Genomic DNA, 22942 nt, shown 5'->3' with positions numbered 1-22942 from the left:
CATTTCTCCTGTGACCACAACCAGGTTTAAACAGAGCCTTCAGCAGCGTTTTCTTGCACTAAAGGTTTGGAGAACTTGGTGCTCGAATAGAATCTATATTGACTTCAGTGACTGTCTTAACCTCAGGAGTCCTGAAGTCATTGGAAATGCCCACTAGAGGGACACAGAGAAATTCCTTTCCGTCTAGACGTGAAACCTCCCTTTGTGCGATCTGCTGCTGCAGTTCGATTTATCCTGTCAGATAAATTGTCAGCTTCTTGAAATCTGACCCAGCCCAACTTGGTCCCTGGCAACAGTTCTCAAATTTAGAAGTCGGAAGGGCTTTTGGAAAGAGGAAAATGGAGTGTGGGGGGGTGTGGCGGACAGCAAAGTGATTTGTTTCTATACCACATCTCCACAGACTCAGCGATAACATGGCTCAGGCACTACGGTTTGGATGAAATCGCACATTAAAATCATTTCCAGACAGCATGCCTGGGACTAACTATGGCATGGCAAACATAATACAGAATTCTAGTTTTATGATATGGTTTAGTTTTGTTATGTACGTATGTTGCTATAATACTAAATAATACTTTTTAAATTTTTATTTAGCAAATCTGTAGCAAAAGCCATCAAACATAAAAACAGAATAAAGCGCACGGACACAAATTCTGGAGGGGGGGGGAATCATCAAACTCTAAAAATCAATGAAACCCTCTTTATAACTTCTAAAAACAATAAAGCAATTTCTTCAGGTATACAATGTCATAAAACATGTCAGATGTGCAACATGCCATTGATGCAATAATAGTACATTTTTGGTCGGTTCACATTGTACTATGCAAACATCATTCCCCTTCATTAGTTCTTCTGCAATGCTTTCCCAATATTATTGCATTACTGCCACCTTGAGGGGCACATTTGCGCTATACAGTGATACCTCGGTTTTACGAACGATTCGGTTTATGAACTCCACAAAAGTGGAAGCAGTGTCTTGGTTTGAGAACTTTACCTCTAAGAACAGAATCCGAACAGTGGAAGGGCACCGGCAGTGGGAGGCCTCGTTAGGGAAAGCGTGCCTCGGTTTAAGAATGGTTTTGGTTTAAGAACGGACTTCCGGAATGGATTAAGTTCGTAAACCAAGGTATCGCTGTAGTGCAACAAAAGTGGGACAGCTATTGCTGCCCCCCCCCCCAATGGTGCAAAAGTGGCAAAATTGGAGCAGGAAGCCATGGGACATGCACTGACTGGAAACAAAGCACATCTGCCACCCCAAATTTTGTACGTGCATACAGTGTAGCACATATAATTGCCCCAATACCATCATGAGCACACATCAATATTCATGGAGAATAAATAGTCCGCTTTATCTGGTTTTATAGAATTCTGCTATTTTAATCTTAACTCTTAGTCGGAAATGGTTTATAGAGCGGCCAACTTTTTAATACCTACATTGGGGGCATATCATAATTAGGAAAGCATTTTAACGCCACTTAACCTGATGCACAGAAGTGGAGAGCTGTTTGACAGTTCAATGGATTCTCTTGGAAGGTGGTGGACTCTCATTCATTGGAGGTTGGATGGTCTTTAAGGAGTTTGCTTTTAAGCAGAGGTTGGATGGTCATCTGCCAAAGGGTGCTTTAGATGCTATGACTACTTCATTGGTATTGCATCATTCGTTGGCACCCGGGGCACAGATGGTGAACAGTACCCGCTGCGCTGGTCCAGCCCTCATCACCAGAGCCAAGTGGGGCTGCACTGTACCATCTGCGTCTGTACCTCTCAATGCTGGCCGGTTAGCCATTCAGTGTGGGGGCTGGAGACGCAGTGGCCAGGCCAGGCCAGGCTGGACTCTGGGGCCCAGAGACTCTTGGCAGCAAGCAGTGCAGAACGGGGATCCCTGCATGGAGGGGCTGGTTTGTGCCCCTCAAAATTGTGTACCTGGCCTATGTCTCTCCCCTCCCCCCACTATACCCCTGGACTGTTTCAAAGTACTACTGTGGGATGGGGGAAATATGATAATCATACACACACACACACACACACACACACACACACTGTTTTTCTCTGTGTGCACATTGTATGCACCATACTCTTGGTGAGTGGTCTTATACCTGATGAAGACATAGATGTAATTTGCATCACCATAACAATCTGTATGCAATTTGCACACTTTCCCCTGCACAGAAGTGTTTCCTGGGTCCTCAGTTTGTTACATTTGAAGGGTCCCTGAGGGTCTTTCCACAAATGAGGCTTAAATCAGTTCTTGCATTTCCTGTGTCTGCAAATCAGTTGCTACTAGAGTACACATTCAGCTTTAAAATGGTTCCTTTCCACTTTGTCCCTCTTATTAATAGCATTCATAAATCATTCATTCCCGTCTATGGCATTCTTAGTGTCGCTTAGGAAATTGCCCTAAACTTTGCATGGACTTGGTTCCTAGCACATATCCTTTCAGCTTTTATCTACAGTACTGACGGCATGATTAGGGAGGAATAAAATGGACAGTTTCTCTTAAAATAGCAGAGACAAAATCAGGTTGCTCAGAAGTCCAAGAACAAGAGCTATTGTGCACAGCCAGCTTTCTCTCCTTCCCTGTAGCCCTGGGATCTGTGCTGTTGCTTGCACATACCTGTTGTTGTTCTTCATAATGTTTTTATCCTACTCTTCCTCCAAGAGCTGAAGGTGGCATTCATTCATTTTTTCCCATTTTAGACAGACAATAACCATGTGATGTATGTAAGACTAAGAGGCAATGACAAGCTCCCAGTCCCCCTGTGAATTTCATGCCAAGCTGAGCAGAGCTTAACCAGTTCCAAGCCTATCACTCTATCAACGAAATCAGGGATGGGCAGACTTCGTACCTCTTGGTTCTACTTGATTTTTAAATTATACACAGGAGCATATTGCCCAATGTGGCAGAGCTGCAGTAGTAGCCTCCTTGCAGCATCACTGCCCTTACCAGGAGAGGCAAAGCAACAGTGAGATCAGGGCTGTGCAATTCACCTGTGAAGCCAGTCCAGTACTCTTGCAGCTCTGCTCTCACCATCGTGCCCCTTCCGCTCCTGGCAAGTGTCAGTGCTGCTGCTGGAAGGCTGTTGCTGTGGCATCTCTCATCTAGGCAACCTGCTTCAGCTAGAACCCCAAGATCTACCAACTAGGTGCAAAAGACACATCATTAGAATTAAAGAACTGGCCAGTGGAGGCTGGTCCATTTGAGCAAATGCCCCACCAACTTGCACAACTTGGTTTTTAATTTTCATTCAGCAGATTTTGCCTTTAGCAGCAAAAGTCTAGCCTTCCTCCCCCTCCACTGTTTTGGTCTGTTGCTAAATTATTATAGGGATTCCTTTGACAGAGCTGTTTTGGGATCTTTTTCCCCCAAATGCATGAATTTTATTAAATATATTCATGTTTATCATAGGAGCCAAAACCTGGTCCTGAAACTCTCTTTAATCCTAATAAAGGACTTACTATTTTAAAATTTGTCATCTCTTTGGTTGAGAACATATTGTTTCACAAAGATAAGTACAGCCATTTGCTAAGGATGTGCTGTGTACAAATGAAGACAGTACATTGAATTTACATTGAGTTCATTTCTGGCCAAACAGATGAGAGGGAGGGGAAGGTAAAGGTAAAGGTACCCCTGCCCGTACGGGCCAGTCTTGACAGACTCTGGGGTTGTGCGCCCATCTCACTCAAGAGGCCAGGGGCCAGCGCTGTCCGGAGACACTTCCGGGTCACGTGGCCAGCGTGACATCGCTGCTCTGGCGAGCCAGAGCCGCACACGGAAACGCCGTTTACCTTCCCGCTGGTAAGCGGTCCCTATTTATCTACTTGCACCCAGAGGTGCTTTCGAACTGCTAGGTTGGCAGGCGCTGGGACTGGGCAGCGGGAGCGCACCCCGCCGCAGGGATTCGAACCGCCGACCTTTCGATCGGCAAGTCCTAGGCGCTGAGGCTTTAACCCACAGCGCCACCTGCGTCCCCCGAGGGAGGGGAAACTGGTAAGTAAAAGCAGGCCAACATTGTGAGAACTTCTAGATGGGACTTTTGCAGTACACCATATGTGGGGCTGCCCTTGAATACATGGCTGAAAGTTAACATGATCCTATTTTCTTGCATTTACTTGGGAGTAGGCACCTTCTTAATAGAATCTAAGAAACTCTACAAACTTTAGAAGACATGTGAAGGCAACCCTGCATAGGGAAGTTTTTTGTTAATGTTTAATGTTTTTTTATTATTATTTATGTGTTGGAAGCTGCCCAGAGTGGCTGGGGCAACCCAGTCAGATGGATGGGGTAATAATAATAATAATTAATAATAATAATTAATAAAAATTAATAAAAATAGAATAGAATATTTCTATTTTCACTGGAGAAATAATGAAGGGTATGTTATCTTGTATTTTTATTCTGTGTGCATAAATCCATGAGATCTATGGATGATGGGCACTATACAAATTTTATTACTAATAATAGAGGGGTCACACAAAGTATATGGGAGAAGAGAGGAGAGAAAATAAGTTTCCTTCATGCGCCAAAAGAGACAAGACACGAAACACAGCTGAGCCAGGGTCTTGGGTAGGAAAGGAGAAAGGTAAATTACCAGCCGTGGGTGGGTGAGAGAAGAGAAGATCCTACTGGACTTTCTCAACTGAACTATGAAGCATCCCCTTCATTGCCTGAGCAGAGAAAGGACAGCTGTCATTCACCCATCCTGGAGAAGAACGAAGAGGCCCTCATCCTGACTGCAGCCAGTCAGGCAGCTGCATTATTACCCCACTGCATACACCTTGCCTTTTGAATTTCTTGGTTCTGCCAGCACAGTAGCAGCAGTTGTTTGCCCACGCAGTGCATTTGGTTGTGGTCCTGGAGCGGGGAGGTTGCTAGTGGGCTTCTCAGACCCTCTGGGCTATGGGCCATTTCCCCACTTAGGGCCCACCTAGGGGATGGGTCTGACCTTGGCAATTCCACCACCACATAAGTATAGGGAATGGCGGCCTAGGAGAGGTGCTCTCTCTGCAGCAGCCACTGAACTATGAAATTCCCTCCCCACATGTAAAGACTGGTGTTTCCCCTTCGCAGTAACACCTAGCGTGGTATTTACTTACATGTTTACAAGAAACAGCTTCAGTTCAGAATTACGTGTCCGAACCCGTAGCGTGGTATTTACTTACATGTTTACAAGAAACAGCTTCAGTTCAGAATTACGTGTCCGAACCCGTTGAGTCAGATTCGGGGAGTGGCTTCCTATGATTCCTGCGCAATATCTTTGATTCTTAAGTTTCATTTCCCTCCTTGTCTGTGCTGATTTGAAAGCTCCCTCCCTTCCTGAGTCTGAGCTTCCTTCCCTAACCTCTACCAGCAGTTCTCAACCTGTGGGTCCCCAGATGTTGTTGGGCTACAGCTCCCATCATCCCTGAGCTCTGGCCTTGCTGGCTAGGGATGATGGGAGTTGTAGTTCAACAACATCTGGGGACCCACAGGTTGAGAAAGGCTGCACGGTTGCAGGGCTCTTCAGCATCCCTGAGCCCCTACCCTCCCTGGCTACTCTCCACCCTCTCTTCTGCTTTCTCTGTCTCTGGGTGGTTGTGAGGCGCTTCCGCATCCCTGAGCCCCTGTTCCGCCTCTTCTGTCCATTGCACCTCCGAATGCTCCCTGACACCACAGAAGGTTGTAGAGCTTTCGCCACATGCTAAAGATGTGCCTCTTGACCTCTGACAGCTAAGATATTTTGTTCTGTAGGACCCACCTGTTTTGCCAAAATTATACTGTTCTGTTCCATTTGGAACTGTTTTACTCATTTTTATAACACTAATGCTTCTGTTTGTTTTCATAACTGTGTTTTATAAATTATTGTAGCCTGCGATTGGGCCTTCTAATAAAGGGCAGGTAAGAAATCTAATAAATAAACAAGCCTTGTGTGGATAAGTATTTCATTCTGCGAACTGCCCTGAGATCTTAGGAGGAGGTATAGAAATCTAATATATAATGATAATAATAAATAATACAAGTAATAACCAAGTCCCATTTTCTAACAAAACTGGGCCTCTCTGGAACAGTTAGCACTTTTGTGCTGCTTAGCACTATTGTTTGGGTAGCCGTTTGTAGTACTTTGATTCTATCATGTCTTTGTCTAAAATCCTAAGAAAAAGTCATTGGAAGTTGCACCTGCAGCACCTGTGTATAATAACAATGATGTCTCCACTTGTGCAGAAACCACTGAGATGATGACTATTGTATGATTTCATTGTCTCTCCCCTTTTATTGTAGTAAATATGCCACTATCTCAGTTTGACTTCTGGGAGTAGCAGATGCTGTCAAACAGTGTGCAGAATCATAGCCAGTAGTCAGCTTCTAAGGTAAAAGATTGGGGAAACAAGTCCACTCCTCCCCCTCCCTGGAAATTCTACTCATTTCCCTAATGCCTAATAATGTGGTGTCCCTGGTGCTAGTGGATGATTCTTAGCTTGCACTCTGAAAATGCGTGTTTTCCTTGACTAATTTCCTGTGCACCTGGTTTGAAAGAGTCAGCATGCTGGTAATTCTCCTGAACTGTGTCACTCTGGGCATGTTCCACCCTTGTGAAGATATGGGCTGTGACTCCCCACGCTGCAAGATTCTTCAGGTAAAGACTTTTTTTCATTTTTTAAAAAAAACAGGTTATTTCTTGTTTGACATAACATATCATGTGGGAGGAACTATAGTTCCAGTGACAGAGCACATGCACAGAGGGTCCCAGGGCCAGCTCTTGGCACCTGCTGCTAGAAGTATCCCATTAGAAAGTGCATCCTTTTGGGCTTGATGAAAATGAGCAAAAAATAACCATAAGATCAGGAAAGCTTACTTAAAAATGCATGCTGAAATGAAATGACTAAGGTTAGATCCCCACCACCCATTTGAAGCACGTGGCTGCATCTAGAGCAGAGCTTTCCAAACTGTGTGTCAGGACATGTTAGTGTGTCAGCTGCAGTGTGTAGGTATGTCTTCTGAACGCTCCCCACACTCCTCCTGGGGCTGGAAAGGGGTTAGTTTAACCTCTGGTTTGCTAGTAAAACTGAATTAATTACTGTGTCACGAAATGATGGTGTGTCACCAACATGAAAAGTTTGGAAAGCTCTGGTCTAGAGAATCTTGGGAGCTGTAATTGTAGCTAGCAATTGTAGCTGTGTGATGGGTAGACTACAGTCCTTTGATTCTTTGAGGGAAGTAATGGCTACTTCAAGTGGTATAAATGTGCTTCAAATGTGGCAGTGTGACAACAAAACTTTCCTAATTTTTTTATGGTTAATTTTAACCAGTTTTATCTTTTGTATTTGTTTTGTAACCTCATCAGATGCCATTTAGAAATTAAGCAATATATTACATTTAATTACATTAAGGTAAAATATATAGGAAAGTCATCTGCCTGCGATAGCTGCCACCAATATGCAAAGGCAATCCTGGTCTAGTTGGACCCACAGTCTTAGCTAGTTTAATGTAGCTTCTTGTGTTCCATGATTTCAGGAAAGTGCTTGTTAGGGCAGATCCATACCATAAATTTAAAACATATGACTCCCCCCCCCCCAAGAATCCTGGGAACTGTAGTCTGTTAAAGTTGGTCAGAATTGTAGCCTTGCAAAGGAGAAACTACAGTTCCCATGGTTCTTTGGAGGTTGCCATGTGCTTTAAATGTGCATTTAATGTCTTAGAGGTAATCCAACCAACTCCATTGCCTTTGCCATAAAGAAGAATGAATCTGCTTACTGGGTATGCCTTACCACCCTTTGAGGGTTCTCTGTGTGCAAAGCTTTCTGTTTCACATGATGGTTTTTTGGGTTAAGGGTGTGTGTCTGGGTTGCATGGAAATTGACCCTTTGTATCAAAGGTCCAAGTTAGGAAACGCTGGGTGAAAATTAAGTGGAAGGGATCCTGAAAAACCAACACGTTTCAGAAATAAGCAGAGAAACAAGAACTACAGTAGAATTCAACACCCAGCACTGTGGTGTTGTGGGGGGTTTTTTTGGGGGGGTACACTGATAAATTAATTTTACCCTATTAGGATTCTGAAAAGGGAACAGAGGTCACCAGTTCCACTGGAGGAATTCTTCACATCACCACAAAAATGGGGCAGTTTGAAATAAGAAAGGGCAGCTAATTCAAGTTTATTCAGATGTTGGCTTCTTGCTAAGGAAATCTGGTCCTGTTCAACAGACGTACAACTGGTTGGAGATGGTATTTTTCAGCCACTTCTGGACCTGGACATCAGGAGGTGTTCAGCCACATTATGATATAGCTCTGTTCTCTTTTCATACTCCTGCTTCTGTGAGTAAAATGGGCATCTCCCCAGTCTTGCTTTTTGCAGACTGGTTTTGAATAACTGCCAGTCCTACCTGTTGGAGAAATGAAGAATGTGTGGGGTGATGTCCTCATTTGGTTAGGTTGGAGGTCAAGTCCCTTGCATGGTGAACTGTCTCCAATTAAGCACTTGGATCTTTGCCACAGGGTCACCTCATCATCCTGCTTCTTTATCTTCCAGAGCTTTGATGATTTTATCTTTGCCTTCTTTGCTGTGGAAATGATCATCAAGATGGTTGCACTAGGGATTTTCGGGAAGAAATGTTACCTGGGAGACACATGGAACCGTCTGGATTTTTTCATTGTCCTGGCTGGGTAAGTCAGACATTAGTTCTCAAACAAAGGGCAACTTTCTTGCTGACAGCAGCTGAGGCTAGCTAACCCCCAGCTGAGAAATTCATTATCGTGTATGTTTTCTCGTTTTTAGTAAGTGTACAAAGTAGCTGAGAATGTATGTAGAATGCTTTTACTTAACAGTGTACCTAAATGCTGTCTATAACCCCAAGTTTCCAGTTGCGAAATGCTACTTTTAGACGTTTTGAGATATGCAGTGCCGATAGCAAAAACACCAGGAAGCTGATGATTTATGCCCGTTTAAAATTATGGTACAGATATGTCTGAACATTTTCTGAACTGTTCTCTGTTACATTTTCTGTTACTCTGTGACATTAGACACACTACAAATGTCTTACTAGAGATTTATGAAGTGTTTCATAAGCTCTTGCCAAGGTTTGCATTATTATTTTTTTCAAACTTTGAAGAATTTTCTGGGTTTCCGACTTGAAAGCAATTCCTCTGCCCTTTTGATACCAAAGGCTCAAGAGTTGTTTATAAGAACTTGTGTACGTGGAATATGCAGGATGAGGATATTGTTAGGATCCAGGTGCAAAGAGAAGAAAGCTGTGTTGTGAACCAAACAAATGTTGCCAGTTCAAGCTCTACCCATGTCATACTGCAATTTTCCCAAAAGACTGTGCATCTATGCAGGTTTTTCTTTTTCGTAACATGTCTCCTGTTTCTGGATGTCCAAGTACATGCTGAGTGGCAGATTTGGGGCACCCATTTTAAGAGCAGGAGTGTAGATAATGGATCAGATACAAAGTGTATCAAGAAGTTCCTCACAAGTCTAGTCGTGCAGTTAGGTGGTTTAAGACTCTGGATTTAGGGCCTGCTGTCTGCCTCCATCATTAGATAGTAATGTGTATTCACTTGCTTCAGAACATCTGGAGCAAGTCATGCTGCATTTGTGGGGACTCAGCTGCCCTGACAGCATCACTGATCAAGTTCCGCTGCCTAGTCCCTTGTTCAATTTCAATGGGGCTTGATCAGGAGAACTTTCCATTGGGTTGCAGCAGAAGGTTTCGGGCACAATCCCTGGCATCTCCATTTGAAAAGGACCTTGGGTTGTAGGGATGGGCTAGACCTGCCGAAAGAGGGTTCCTCAAGAGCTGCAGCCAATCGAAGTAGATTGTCATGGCCTGGATCAGTACTCTTCAACCTTGGGTCCCCATATGTTGTTGGACTTCAACTCCCATCATCCCCAGTCAGCTTTAGCCTGGGGGTGATGGGAGTTGGAGTCCAACAACATATGGGCATCTAAGGCTGAAGAATTCTGGCTTAGCTAGACCAATGGTATGTATTGGTATAATGTTCATCGTGACAATGGGAAGGAGTCACCATTGGATTTTCTGCCCAAGAAAGCAAAATGTCTTTGGGCAGCACTGCCAAGATATGCGGATACCTCATTCCTTTTTTGGCACTTCAGATGGCTTCTTTGTGTGTGCTGAGATCATCCAGGAATTCATGTGTGGGAGGAAACATCCTTGGGCAGTGGTCCACCGTCATATCATTACCAGATTAGAAGAGCAACTGAATGAGCACTGTAAACAAAAGCATGACATCAGCAGAGTCCCCACCACCACTCGTCTCATGTGCCTTACAAGCAGTACAAACCACACTCCTGTCCACCCACTGTGGTGTCCCCAGATTTCTGCGGCACTCACAGGGTTAAGTTTTGCAGACGGCAGCAACAAAGGAATGCCACAAAACCCCGCTTTCCTTTGTTCCCTGCCAGCCTGTGTGCTGCTTTCCATACTGTAAGGTCTTTTGCTCCACAGATTTGGGCGGACTCAGCTGGCATTCTGCTCAAGTATTTTCTCTGGCTCCAGAAATATTGGTAGTCTCAGTTTCATGCAGATTGTCCAAATGGATGAGGTTTCAGCAAGTTTGTTTAAAGCATGGAGGCTGTGTTCCAAAAAGGGAATATTTTAGTCAAAATGTGCGTGATTGCCCTTTTGTTTTGAGGGAACGAAACCAAGTTTTTGCCTTTCATGAAGTGTTTTTCTTTCAGAGGCACCTGGTTTAAATTAAAGGCTCTTTCTAGCACCCGAGAATCTCCTGGCTGAGGCTTGAAATCCACATGAAACGTTCCTGGCCTGCAGCCAGGAAACGGGTTAAGTTTCCTTGACACATAAAGAGCTTGGAGGCTCTCTCCTCACCTTCCTATTCATAAAGAGTGCCCAGAGTCTATTAGGGTTCTGCCCCTACTCCCACACACCCCTCCCATATAATTAACTGGAATTTCCTGGAATGGACTGGAGGATTCTAGAAATAAACCACAACTGCAGCGTTTTTCCAGGTTAGGAAGTCAGCAGCAAGAGTTCTCCCAGGCTACTAGAAGGTGCCATGCTGTTGTTCTTTTTTTCTAGAGTGTTGGGTGCATGTAAAACTACTGCCACTGCTAATAAAATAGCATTTGTGTAGTTCTGCACTTGAGTGTCTTCAAAGCATTTCACATACATTATTTCAGTAATCCTTATAACAGGACCTGTAAAGGAGGTTGGTAGTTTTATCTCTACATTGCACATGGCTCAATGAGTGGGGCTAAAGAAAAGTGCCATTGGCTTGCTTAAAGCCATCTAGACCACATGGGGGAATGGGATGCAGAATGAGAGATTTGAATTGGGAAGTGTCGCAACTCACATTCCTAACCATTGTAGTACCTTAGCTCTATTATCACCCTTCTACTCCCGGTATACCACATACGGTTTTTCATAGAGCGCTAAAACACCCTACCCTAAGAATAACAAGTTTCACATTCTAGATGAGGTGAGACTTCCCTGTTGAACCTCAGACACTAATTAAGATTTTAAAAAAACAACCACCCAGCAGACTTTTAAACTGAATTCTGCTTATATAGTTTTAACTCCTTTTTAGTCTTATTGTATTAGGTCCCCTGTACACCACTTAGAGATGACTGTGCACCACTTAGAGACGACTGTGATATACATAAGTGGTATATAAGCCAGGCATAGGGAAACTCTGGCCCTCCAGATGTTTGGGACTACAATTCCCATCATCCCTAGCTAATAGGACCAGTGGTCAAGGATGATGGGAATTGTAGTCCCAAACATCTGGAGGGCCAGAGTTTCCCTATGCCTGATATAAGCTATTGAAATACACAAAAGGTACAGTGGAGGCCACCCAGCATTCATCAGAGGAGTCTGAGAAGGTAGTATGTGCTGGGTCTGGATGTGTGTGGCGGGGGGAGGGTGTTCAGTAACAGCAAAAGGAGCAATAGTGAGCCTTTGGCAGCTCTCCTCAGATGCCTCCTGCTTGGGCACCAGTTACCCAGTGAGCAGGGCTTATAGTGACTGTGCACCACCAGGACTTTCTTCCGCTGTCATTTAAGTAATCTGGTGAACCGGGTTCGCTTCCCCGCTCCTCCACATGCAGCTGCTGGGTGACCTTGGGCTAGTCACACTTCTTTGAAGTCTCTCAGCCCCACTCACCTCACAGAGTGTTTGTTGTGGCAGAGGAAAGGAAAGGAGAATGTTAGCCGCTTTGAGACTCCTTAGGGTAGTGATAAAGTGGGATATCAAATCTAAACTCTTCTTCTTCACCACCACCTGCTGCAGGTTGCTGCAGGTTGGCTTGTGGCATGAGGTATGGCACTAATCACAGTACTGCTGGATCCACCTTCAAGATGCATGCTTTCTTCTGAACAAGGGTGCAACTGCATCTTTACGTAGCCCGTTCACAATGTTATGTAGTGCTGCATGTATAGATTGTTTTCAGTAAAGGCCTGCCATCAAATGACACTTGCATATTAAGTAGAATAGACTGAATGCTATATCAAAGCTTTGCTTTAAAAGACAGGCAGATGGGACATTTAAAAAATCTGACATCTTTTGCGGACTTCAGTAGAGATGAGAAGCATAAACAAAGCACCCACTTTGTTACATGAGGGGTTTTTATCTGGGTCTTAAAATGAGGCCGCCAAACTCTTGTCCCTATCCTGTACTATTCAGGGATGGAGAACCTGTGGCCCTCCAGATGTTGGGCTATCAACTCCTATCAGCCCCAGCCAGCATAACCAATGGTCAGGGATGATGGGAGTTGCAGTCTAACAACATCTGGAGGGCCACAGGTTCTCCATTCCTGTTTTAAAGAAGTTTGTTTTATGAAACTCCTGAAAGGCGGCTATTCCCTCACTGCAGAATAAGATTTGTCAGGCTTCCTAGAAAGATATTGCCAAGATTTTCTGGGCATTTGTTAACTTTGGCTAAGCTCTGAGGCTCCGATGATGGACTGAATGTGTAGCAGGGAAAGCAGAATGAGACTTCCTGCTGTTTTGATCAGCTTTATAATAGAGTAACGTCTCTTTATTATTATTATTATTATTATTATTATTATTATTATTAATTATCATCATCATTTATCTTAATTTATTTAACAGGGCAAATCCAACCACATTTTGGGGTGAGGCTTGCTTCTCCTGAGCAAAAACCTAATTAAATGGAAGCTAGGGGTGTTCATATTATGTCCCTGTATGTCGGAGCAAATCTGTAGATACTAGGTATGGCTAGCTGAGCTTGCATTCAGGCACATGCTACCCTGGGGAAGCCCAGTTGCATCACTGTAACTATGAGGATGCAGCTCACAAGCTCAAAGTTGTCCCTGGGGGAAAATCTTGAAGAATGCAGAGCAGATTTGTGAGTGTCTGTATTCTTATCCAGAATCTACGTTGCATTGCTCTTTTTCTCACCGATGCATTCTGAGAGTCGCGTGCAAAGAAGACAGCATGTAATTCTGAACATGTGCTAAGCTGGCTAAGTTGAAACCCAGCCTAGGCTTCCCTCCTATGCTTTCACTTGGCCAATTTAACGCAGTCTAATAACATCTGCAGTCTTTTCTTCTTGCCAGGCTTTTGGGGCCGATTAGAATGTGCTTAGAAAAGCCCTTCTAACGTACCTTTCAAAGGCCAGTCTGGACAAAATCTTCCTCGGGGTTATCCCCAGTTTGCTTTCGGTAATGATCCTTGCCTGGAGTATATGAGCAGAAGCAGTTTGGCTGCCTCAGCGGAGACTCTCAAAGATGAACAGCCAAGAGCCTGGAAGTTGGGAAATGACAGACAGGAGGGATTTGGGGTAGTGAAGAGGGGATGGAGCTTGTAGGGTTGTAATTGCACCATTTATTTTGATGGTAGTTCACCCAGAAATCGGAGACATTTTTATAGCTTCTTCCTGCTTGAAGTTGTTATGTACTGAGCTGTTCTGTTCTGCGGGTGGGTGAGGTGCTTAAAGGGCTGGAGACAGACAGGTGTGTTTCCCCCACCCCTGTATTGTTAAAGGCAGCATGAAAGAAAGATCTCCATTTGCATTCATCCCATTTGTTTCTAGTAAACAGGTTTTGTGTGGTTACAAAACCTGCAAAAACTATTTGACCAGAGGCAACAGTTGAACAAAAGAAATGTATGTTTCTGGGAAGATACGCCTTTCTCAAAATCAACCCTATTCTTGGTCTCCAGCTGCAGATGAGATTTGCCGGCTCTGCAGGAAGATGACTACCAGGAGAGCCTATGCACAATTGTCAATTGCAGCAACTTAGTATTTATCTGGTTTTAATTTGAAAAGTACTCTGCAAAGCTACTTAAAAAACTTCTCTTGTAAGAATCTTGTGTGGTCAAAATCATTCCCATTTTGCAGAAGGGGAAGATCCTGGTTCCATTTCTCTAACCACTGTCCTTTATCTGATTAATCTTCTCTGGGGCTAACATGATGGCATTATTTGTCCAAACAATTAAACTATCTGAATGGGAACCGTTTCCATTACATTGCCTCCTGATTAGTTTTACAGTATTCATTTTAATAACTGGAGAAGAATATAATGTGAAAATCCATATTGAAGGTGAAATGGCATGTTATCCTACCTTAGCTTATCCAATTTTAGGGTAGGGTTCCATAGCAGGCTTGCCAAGAAGGCTGTAGACAGTGTTTCATAAGGGTTTCATCTGAGGTTTCAGACCAGAGCTACAGCTTGGGGAGGCTTCTGGGAAGAAGGTTATTTTGAAGATGGGAGGCATTTGCCTAGCCCTAGGGTATGTTTCAAGAATGGTGGACCTGTGGCCCTCCAGACGCCGCTGGACTACTACTCCCATCATCTCTGACCATTGGTTGGGGCTGATGGGATTGGAGCCTCGCAGCAGCACTTTCTAACTCAGTGTTTTGAAGATGCATCAGTGGCTGCCTACACCCACTGTCATTTGTCATGTGTTGTCTGCACAAAAAGATGCATTAAAGCCCTTGTAGTAAGTCCCAGCTTGAAGAGTCTTTGGGGTTCATATATATATATATATATATATATATATATATATATATATTTGCTTTCGTAGATTTTCACGGGTACAGGAATGCAGGTTTTGGTGTCCTCGGGTGTCTTCCCGTGTAAAAGTTGGGGTGTCTAGGCGACATGAAAGAAACAGGACACGAAATTAATTTTGCAGATTCCAAATTGCTCTTTAACACGGAACATCACCACAAGAGAATAATCATGGAAGCCATCGAGATAGAGAAACACCCTCACAACATGAACAAGCGTGACGACACATCCCGCTTGCCAGACATCTGGAAATTAGCCCTCTCCACAAAAACTGACACCAGATCCAGAGGCACACAGAACGCCAACACCAATCAACCACACCAGACCCAAACCCAGACCCTCTCCACAGATGAATTACTGACACCATCCAGTAGCCAATCCATGGTGGCACCTCCGGATGCTGCACCCCCCTGCAATCCCTACACAGATCTGGCTGACACAAGCCACAAAACCACAGCTCGCCCCTATACACGAAGCCAAGCCAAAGCACAACTAAGTGCAATACAGCCATCTTCTCAGGAAAACTCTTCACAAAGTTCAAGAGGTCAAGACACAAAGACTTTAGCAACTAATCCACACCTAATGACCCACCTAAGTGGTACTCAGGATATCACTCAAGAAATCACTCAAGGTATCTCTCAAGTAATTAAGGAACAAAAGAAGAAAAGGCACACTAGCCTGGGAACTTCCTCTCCGCCCAGAACATTGGAGGCTAGACACCACACCCCCTCTACAGTATTTATAGGAACTCAAACATTGAGATCCCGCTCTCTTCCAGTAACAAGAAGCCGAAAGCACCAGCCTGAAGATGACGAGTGAGACCTCGTCGAAACGTCGCCTAGACACCCCAACTTTTACACGGGAAGACACCCGAGGACACCAAAACCTGCATATATATATATATATATATATATATATATATATATATATATATGTATATGTATATGTATATATATTCTAAACAAAATTTCCTTTATTCAGACAGTGACACAACCCCAGTGCCATTTCTGGGCCAGGTCTTCACACAGCTCTGCAGACATATGGGCATAAGACTTTTGGTCCAGACATATTACAGCTTTGCCATTGACTTCTGCTTGATCAGCTTTGTCTCTTGCTTTAAGATTTTCCTTCTCTTTGAGTGTCTGAACTGTTCCCATCTGGCCCCTGTCAAAAGCAATCTAGCTGACAAAAGATCCATAGTTTAAATGTGAAATGAAATATCATTTCCTCCTCTCCCACTCCCCAAGCTCATTGACTTTCTCCTTTGTTTCACTGCTGAGGAGGACACAGGCCTCTTCCTTTTTACTTTGTTAACTAAAATAGCACACCTTTCTCCATTCTAGTAAGGTACTTGTAAGGTGTTTAGAATGTTGCATATTTTTCTGCTTCAGATTCCTCCACCTCTGAGCCAGCAGGCAGAGAAATCTAATGGGGTGACCCAGTACTAGACTGCTTTAAAATAACATCTTTGGCATATCTGTTGTGAGTGGGGTTTCTCCTGATAGGTTTTACTATTCCTTCCCATGCAACATCTCCACAAAGGATATCTCCCACTTCCATCTGCAGATAAGGCATTTGAGAAGCGCAGGACCTGACATGTTGCCATAGGTAACTAAGAATGTAACATCAGGAGAGCACTGCCCTTAATGACTGTCAGGCCAAGGCTTATGAGGAGAAAATGTTTATGCAAGCTAAAAAAAATATCCAAGCTGTAGTAGCTGATCCAGACCTGGCAGAGTTTCTGTCTGTATGCAGCAGGATTTGAATCTAAGAACATTTCACACATGAGGCTTTAAGCAGTTCTTGCTTCATTTCAGCTTGAAAGATGAATAGGAAACCAGCTTGGGCCAGAATGTCCATTTGCAATACAAATGCTTCTCTATCCTGTCTTTCTCTTTCATAATAAGAATTATCGTATGTTCACATGCATACAAGTGTAAGAGACTTGAGCCTCACATTTGAGGAAATGTTCCAGGCAGGGCAGCTTCCTGATCGAAAAGTCCGTTCACAGCATGGCAATCCTGCTTTCTTCCAAAGTTCTGCCTGATAACTTTTCACATCAACCTAGACAGCAGTATTGTAGAACCTGTGACCGTCCCAATGTTGTTGAACTACAGCTCCCATCATCCCTTGCTCATTGACTGCTCGGGCTGTGATTGATGGGCATTAGAGTCCAACAGCATCTGGAAAGACCACAGGTTCCCTTTCCCTGCTTACACAGTAAAGCTTTGTGCTTGAAAGAAAAGCACATTGATGTGGAATACGGGCAAAAAGTTTCACAAAAGCCCCCCCCCCCTTTACCTTTATCCACATCCAGTTTGTGGTTCTGGTTTGGGTAATGCTACTTCCTGCTACTGTTGGACACTATTATTTCAGTACAGAAGTGAGGTTACTAAGAGAGCACAGCTGTTGGAAGTGGAATAAGATAGTGATACCCAATGACTAGCATTGGGTATCACCTGTGGAAAAGATTTTGTTTATTACTGCAAAAGTGGGAAAGGTTTCAATAATAATAATAATAATAATAATAATAATAATAATAATAATTTATTTATTTATTTATTTATTTATTTATTTATATCCCGCCCTCCCCAGCCGAAGCTGGGCTCAGAGCAGCTAACAACAATAAGTGTGTGTGTGTGTGTGTGTGTGTGTGTGTGTTTCACAGAGTGCAGTGCAGCACATTATGTTGTTCCCACCTACCTACCCATATGCACTTTTATAGCAGCTGCCTTTGGCATCTGTAATCCCAGTTTGAGATTGGGGCCATCTTCCCTCTGTTTCTCATATGCCTTTCAAGTCCATAATTAAAGGCAGCATCCAACTAGTTCATTTGGTCGGCACAAGGATTTACACTTGCGCAATGAAAGTTCCTCCCCTGCTCTCCCCATGCGTGCCCCCAGCCTTGCCAAATCTGTTCTGCAGGATTGGGGGGGAACCCTAGAACAGATTTTTTTAAAAAAAATAAATATTTTTTATTTATTTTCCATATATACTTCTTCTAACAATATATCTTCAACAATTTTTCATATTTCAACCCTCCTCCCACTGGACTTCCCTCATACTCCCGTTTTGTTTTATCTCCATATTGTTCACCCTGCGTATTGTTTCCCCAAAATTTTCTCAATACATATAGTCTTATTTTTTGTTGTATACAGTTGTGATTTTTTACTCAAACCCTGCCAATGAGTCCATTTCTATATGTTGCCTCTTCAGATATGTTGTAAATGGTTCCCATTCTCTTAAAGTCTTTGTTGTCCTTTTCATATAATTTTCCCTAGAACAGATTTAAGGGGAGAAGGGAGAGGAAGTTTTACTTATGGAACAATTTAGTTGGACACCATCCTCAGTTCTGTTCCAAAAGATAGCTTAATCTTCAGTTCAGAACCCCCTCTTGCAGGGATTGATGTAGGTCCAGAATTCCTGAGCTGAATATGTGCAATTAGGGGCTGAATTCTACATGGGGCATGTTGAAGAGCTATGTTTTAAATTGGCATAGGTTTTTTTGTTTTAAGTCCTACTGCTTAGCAGAGTCTGTGTACAAAGGCGTGAGGTGGTAGTGTCCAAAGAATCAAACTGAGTTTGTGGCATTCATTATCTAGGGCAGGCATCCCCAAACTCAGCCCTCTAGCTGTTTTGGGGCTACAATTCCCATCATCCCTGACCACTGGTCCTGTTAGCTAGGGATGATGGGAGTTGTAGTCCCAAAACAGCTGAGGGCCAAGTTTGGGGGTGCCTGATATAGGGGGTTCTGCATGCAGCTGGGCCCCTCTGAAAATTATGCCTTGCCATATTAGGTTGTCCAGACTGAACTCCAGGAGAAGAAATTGTTTCTTTGTGACAATATAATACAACTATTAGCACTACTCATAGAGGATATAGTATTTGCCACACTCCCCTCTAATTATAGCTAAGCTCATTGGAGATTAGAGAGAGAATGCTGCCATATTATCAGATCTCATTCTTTTTAAAATACAGCTTTGGCTAGAACAGAGCTCCTCATAGAAATGAGAAGTTTTGATGAATCACATAATCATGGACCATTATTTCAAAGGGAATTCTGGGAAATGGATATTGAAAGAGTAGTTAAAGGTTGACAGAAGCTGGGAGGCAGACCTTTGCCACCCAAAGAATAATATAAGTGCAGCATCTAAAAGTGTGAATTCCTCAAGCACTGAGGGCAAATTCTTTCACCCCCAAAATATGCAGAAACTAAAGTGCTTCTTAGAGTTGGTGAATATATGATGTATTCCTATTTTCTGCCTCTTTGCAGTTTGAGTTGTGACTTCTTAAAGCGCCATTATGCTTTCCTTTAAACACAAACCCCAAAGGGCAGGAGAATTAGTGACGCTACAGAACCTGACTGTGTAAGAGGTTCCAGATGATGTACTGAATTGATATCATAGAGCAGTGTGGTTTTCCCCCAACCCCAGAACTGGATTCCAGGGAATTTGGGGTCCCTTATCAGAAGTTCAACTATGGAAATATCAGTACAGTTGGGCAGGCTCAACTGCTTGATCACTACCACTGCCAACCTTCACCTGAAATTAGGCCAATTCAGGGCAGTGCTGGGTGTGTGCTAGAGCTGGTTCTCAATTCATATAATGGTTAGGTGTCTGGGCGCTGGGCCAGTGCCTTCCTAATACCTAAATGAAGCTGCATTACCAAAATGAAGCAAATTATCTTGAAATTGTATAATTAGCAGCTAGATTTCTCAGTATGGTACTTGGGCTGTGTACCCATTACTAGCTTAAAAGGTAGCTAGGATGTTCTTTTTCTCAATTTGGATCAAAACTGGTTCAGAGAAAAGTTCATAAAAACACGATATTTCGTAAGAAACAGCAGGATACATACCATATGTATTATGACTAACATCATATGTGCACCCCTTCCCCAGCCAGCAGTGGGAACACACTGGATGTAAACAGAAGTGTATTCAGTCTTAGTCTGCATCCCATAGATTTGGAAACTATTTACTAGAGCATGGTCTGAGGACAGGGTACATGATGCAGCCATCTTGTTGAGGCTTAGCCACCTTGGGGACCCCCCCCCCCATGTAACGCCACCTTGTCCTCCAAGATGGGGGCGGGGGCGGGGAAGAAAGGTATATCCCACCTAATTCTCAGATGATGCTCAAGGCAGTAACAAATAAGAACACCAGGCATTATTGAAAACACGTACACAGACCTCAATCCTCATCAGAAAATTGAAACCAAAATGTTGACATATTAAACCTCCCACAATAATAATGTTTCTTAAAACAGCCATCAAACTAAAGCGACGATAGACATAAACCAGCCACCTTGAAACAGTGAGGTGACAAATACCCACTGTAACTCACTTTCCCAGGTTACCATGAGCCCAAATGTAATTTCATCACCTTTATGTTCCCTTTGTCTTTTTTCATTATTAGTATGGAGCAGCTAATTGTGACAGATGAGTTGCTGCTGTTCAGTCTATTCATTAGTTTTTCTATGTATATAATGTACAGTATACAAGTGAATGTATCAATACCGAGTTAGGAGTTCCCTTTCTAATATGGGTCAGTTCTGGTTGTTTCAGCAAATGTAAGGATCAGAGCAATAGGATAGAGACTCGTTTCCTTGGATTTCCACCGTGCACCCCCACCTTGTTTTTAGCACTGGAGGTTTTGCTGCAGAATAGCAGCACATTTCCAGATCCATTTGGCTAATATCCAGTCGAAGATCTGGGACATGCTGCAGGAGACGATGACGGAATAGTCCTTGTCTTCGGAATTAGGTTTAAAATGCAGTATCCAAAGCTTTTAATTTTTTAAAAAGTAAATATTTGTGAAACATTTTCTCAATATAGCAAATCATTCCAAAAATATATATCCTCAGATGCACATATTTCCATGCATCTCAAGACAACTTGCACTAGAACAGGGCGTGGAACCTTTGACCCAACAAATGTTGCTGGACTACAGCTACCATCGCCCATAGCCATTGGCCATGCTGGCTGGGACTGATGGGACTTGGAGTCAAACAACAGCTAGAGGGCCCCAGCTGCAAAAAAAATCAACATGGGAATCTGGAATGCATGCTATTTCTAGGAGGGGTGCCATACCAACTTAAAGTTCAGTCGGTGTTTACTTGGAAGCAAACCCCATTATGTTCAGTGGTGCTTAAAGGGACCGCTGACTGTAAGGTCCAGTCGTGGATGACTCTGGGGTTCTGGCACTCATCTTGCTTTACTGGCCATGGGAGCCAGTGTACAGCTTCTGGGTCATGTGGCCAGCATGACTAAGCTGCTTCTGGCGAACCAGAGCAGCGCACGTAAACACCATTTACCTTCCCGCCAGAGTGGTACGTATTTATCTACTTGTACTTCGTGCTTTTGAACTGCTAGATTGGCAGGAACAGGGACTGAGCAACAGGAGCTTACCCCGTTGCAGGGATTCAAACTGCCAACCTTCTGATCAGCAAGCCCTAGGCTCTGCGGTTTAACCCACAGTGCCACCCGCGTCTCTCAGTGGTGCTTGCTCTCAGGTAAATGCACATAGGATTGCATCCTTGGAGGCACTGGTCCCCAACCCCATTTGTTGGCTGCAGGCCTGTCAATGCGTATGTCCAATCCATCAAATTCTGATAGCCGAGTGCTTTGCAAGATATATGAACTGTTACCATTAACTACTTGTGATAATGATTCAAATTGGCAGCATGCCTCAGTTTCTAGATTTTAATTATTCCTGAGTGTTATTCAAGTGTTTTTTGACTGTGTTACATGACCTAAGTCAGCGAGGCTAATGCAACCAGGAGAAGCGGGATACTTAGATTGGGAGTTGGACCTTGAAACACCCTTTGTTATCATTAGACTTTTCTGAAATCACAAAGTATTTGGGCAGGAGAAGAAATCTGCAAAATCTATAAGCAAGCATTTTGAAGCCCCATCAGGTTACCTATATATAGTTTGTACCATAATGTTGCCATGTTAGGAGCTGGAGTTAGAAGATTAGCACTGGTAGCTAATCTTAGTAGTTAGCATGGCAGTCCTTCTGTGTTAGAGCATATACCCCAACCCAAGTCTAGAGCAGCAATGGATGTCACTATTTTCAAAGCCACATTTGCCAAGATCCCTGGCTTTGCACGTACTTGTGTTCCCTGTTTTGAGCTGGGAGTGTCAGATTCATTGCCCTCCGATTAAGATAGTGAGCAGCATATAATGGACATTGGCTGAGTGATAGTTGCAGGTGACAAAGCCTTCAAATTTCTCTCTGCTTTTCCAGAGATACAATGTAAGCTACCTAGACATCATTTTCTTTCTGTCCCCTGATTGCTTAATGCTCTCTCTTGGTTCTGATTGCTCCACTTTGTAGATAATAAGGATCCATGACATCCAACCTGAATGAACTTATGGTGTACTTTAAAGAATATATGGCAGAGCTTTCTCTCAAGAAGACTAAAATGCAGCCCAGTCATTTCTTGTATATAATTTCACATCCTCAGGAAATGAAGTGGGTTGGATGTGCTGACATTGGGTGTGCTTTGCTCTAGAGAAGGTCCCTGAGGTTCCTTGTGCGATATTTCTAATTTGCATGTTGGAAATCCCCATGGAGAACCATGCCCGTGATTGGCTATGAAGACTGCTGCTTCTCTCCCAATCAGAATCTAACTAGATCCAGCAACTACCTGTCTTCTATCTAGAATAATGGAGGGCCCATTATAGGTTCATTGAAATGTCCTACAAAGAAACAAGTCTGTACCAAGTTCAGATTCTAGCTCAGTCCCCCCCCCCCCCCATATTATCATCTGTAACCAGCCTGGAACTGTCTTCAGCTCACGGAGCCATCTTGTGGCTGTTTCACATGGAGCAAGTAAACATATCATTTCATGCATCCTCTGCCACTTCCAAATCAGTCAATGTCGTGCTTGTGTGGTTCCTAAAAATTAGTATAGGCTTGATAAAGTTGAACTCTCATAACTTTCCCAAGCACAATCCTGG

At 43.4% G+C, this 22942-nt stretch overlaps 1 protein-coding gene across 20 annotated transcripts in view; it reads left to right on the top strand.

Moving 5' to 3' along the window:
• CACNA1G (calcium voltage-gated channel subunit alpha1 G) overlaps positions 1 to 22942 on the top strand; it is a 326619-nt gene that overhangs the window by 153053 nt on the left and 150624 nt on the right. For all 20 annotated transcript variants that reach the window (XM_083727936.1, XM_083727932.1, XM_083727930.1 and 17 more), the window contains exons 2-3: positions 6500 to 6611; positions 8502 to 8635. In XM_083727936.1, coding sequence (XP_083584062.1) covers positions 6500 to 6611; positions 8502 to 8635 — 246 coding nt within the window. The remainder of the gene's footprint in view (positions 1 to 6499; positions 6612 to 8501; positions 8636 to 22942) is intronic.

Source organism: Podarcis gaigeae (genome assembly GCF_964106915.1).
Source record: "Podarcis gaigeae genome assembly, chromosome: 2".
Taxonomy (NCBI): domain Eukaryota; kingdom Metazoa; phylum Chordata; class Lepidosauria; order Squamata; family Lacertidae; genus Podarcis; species Podarcis gaigeae.
Note: the sequence above shows the minus strand (reverse complement) of the source record. Positions and strands in the feature narration are given on the sequence as shown.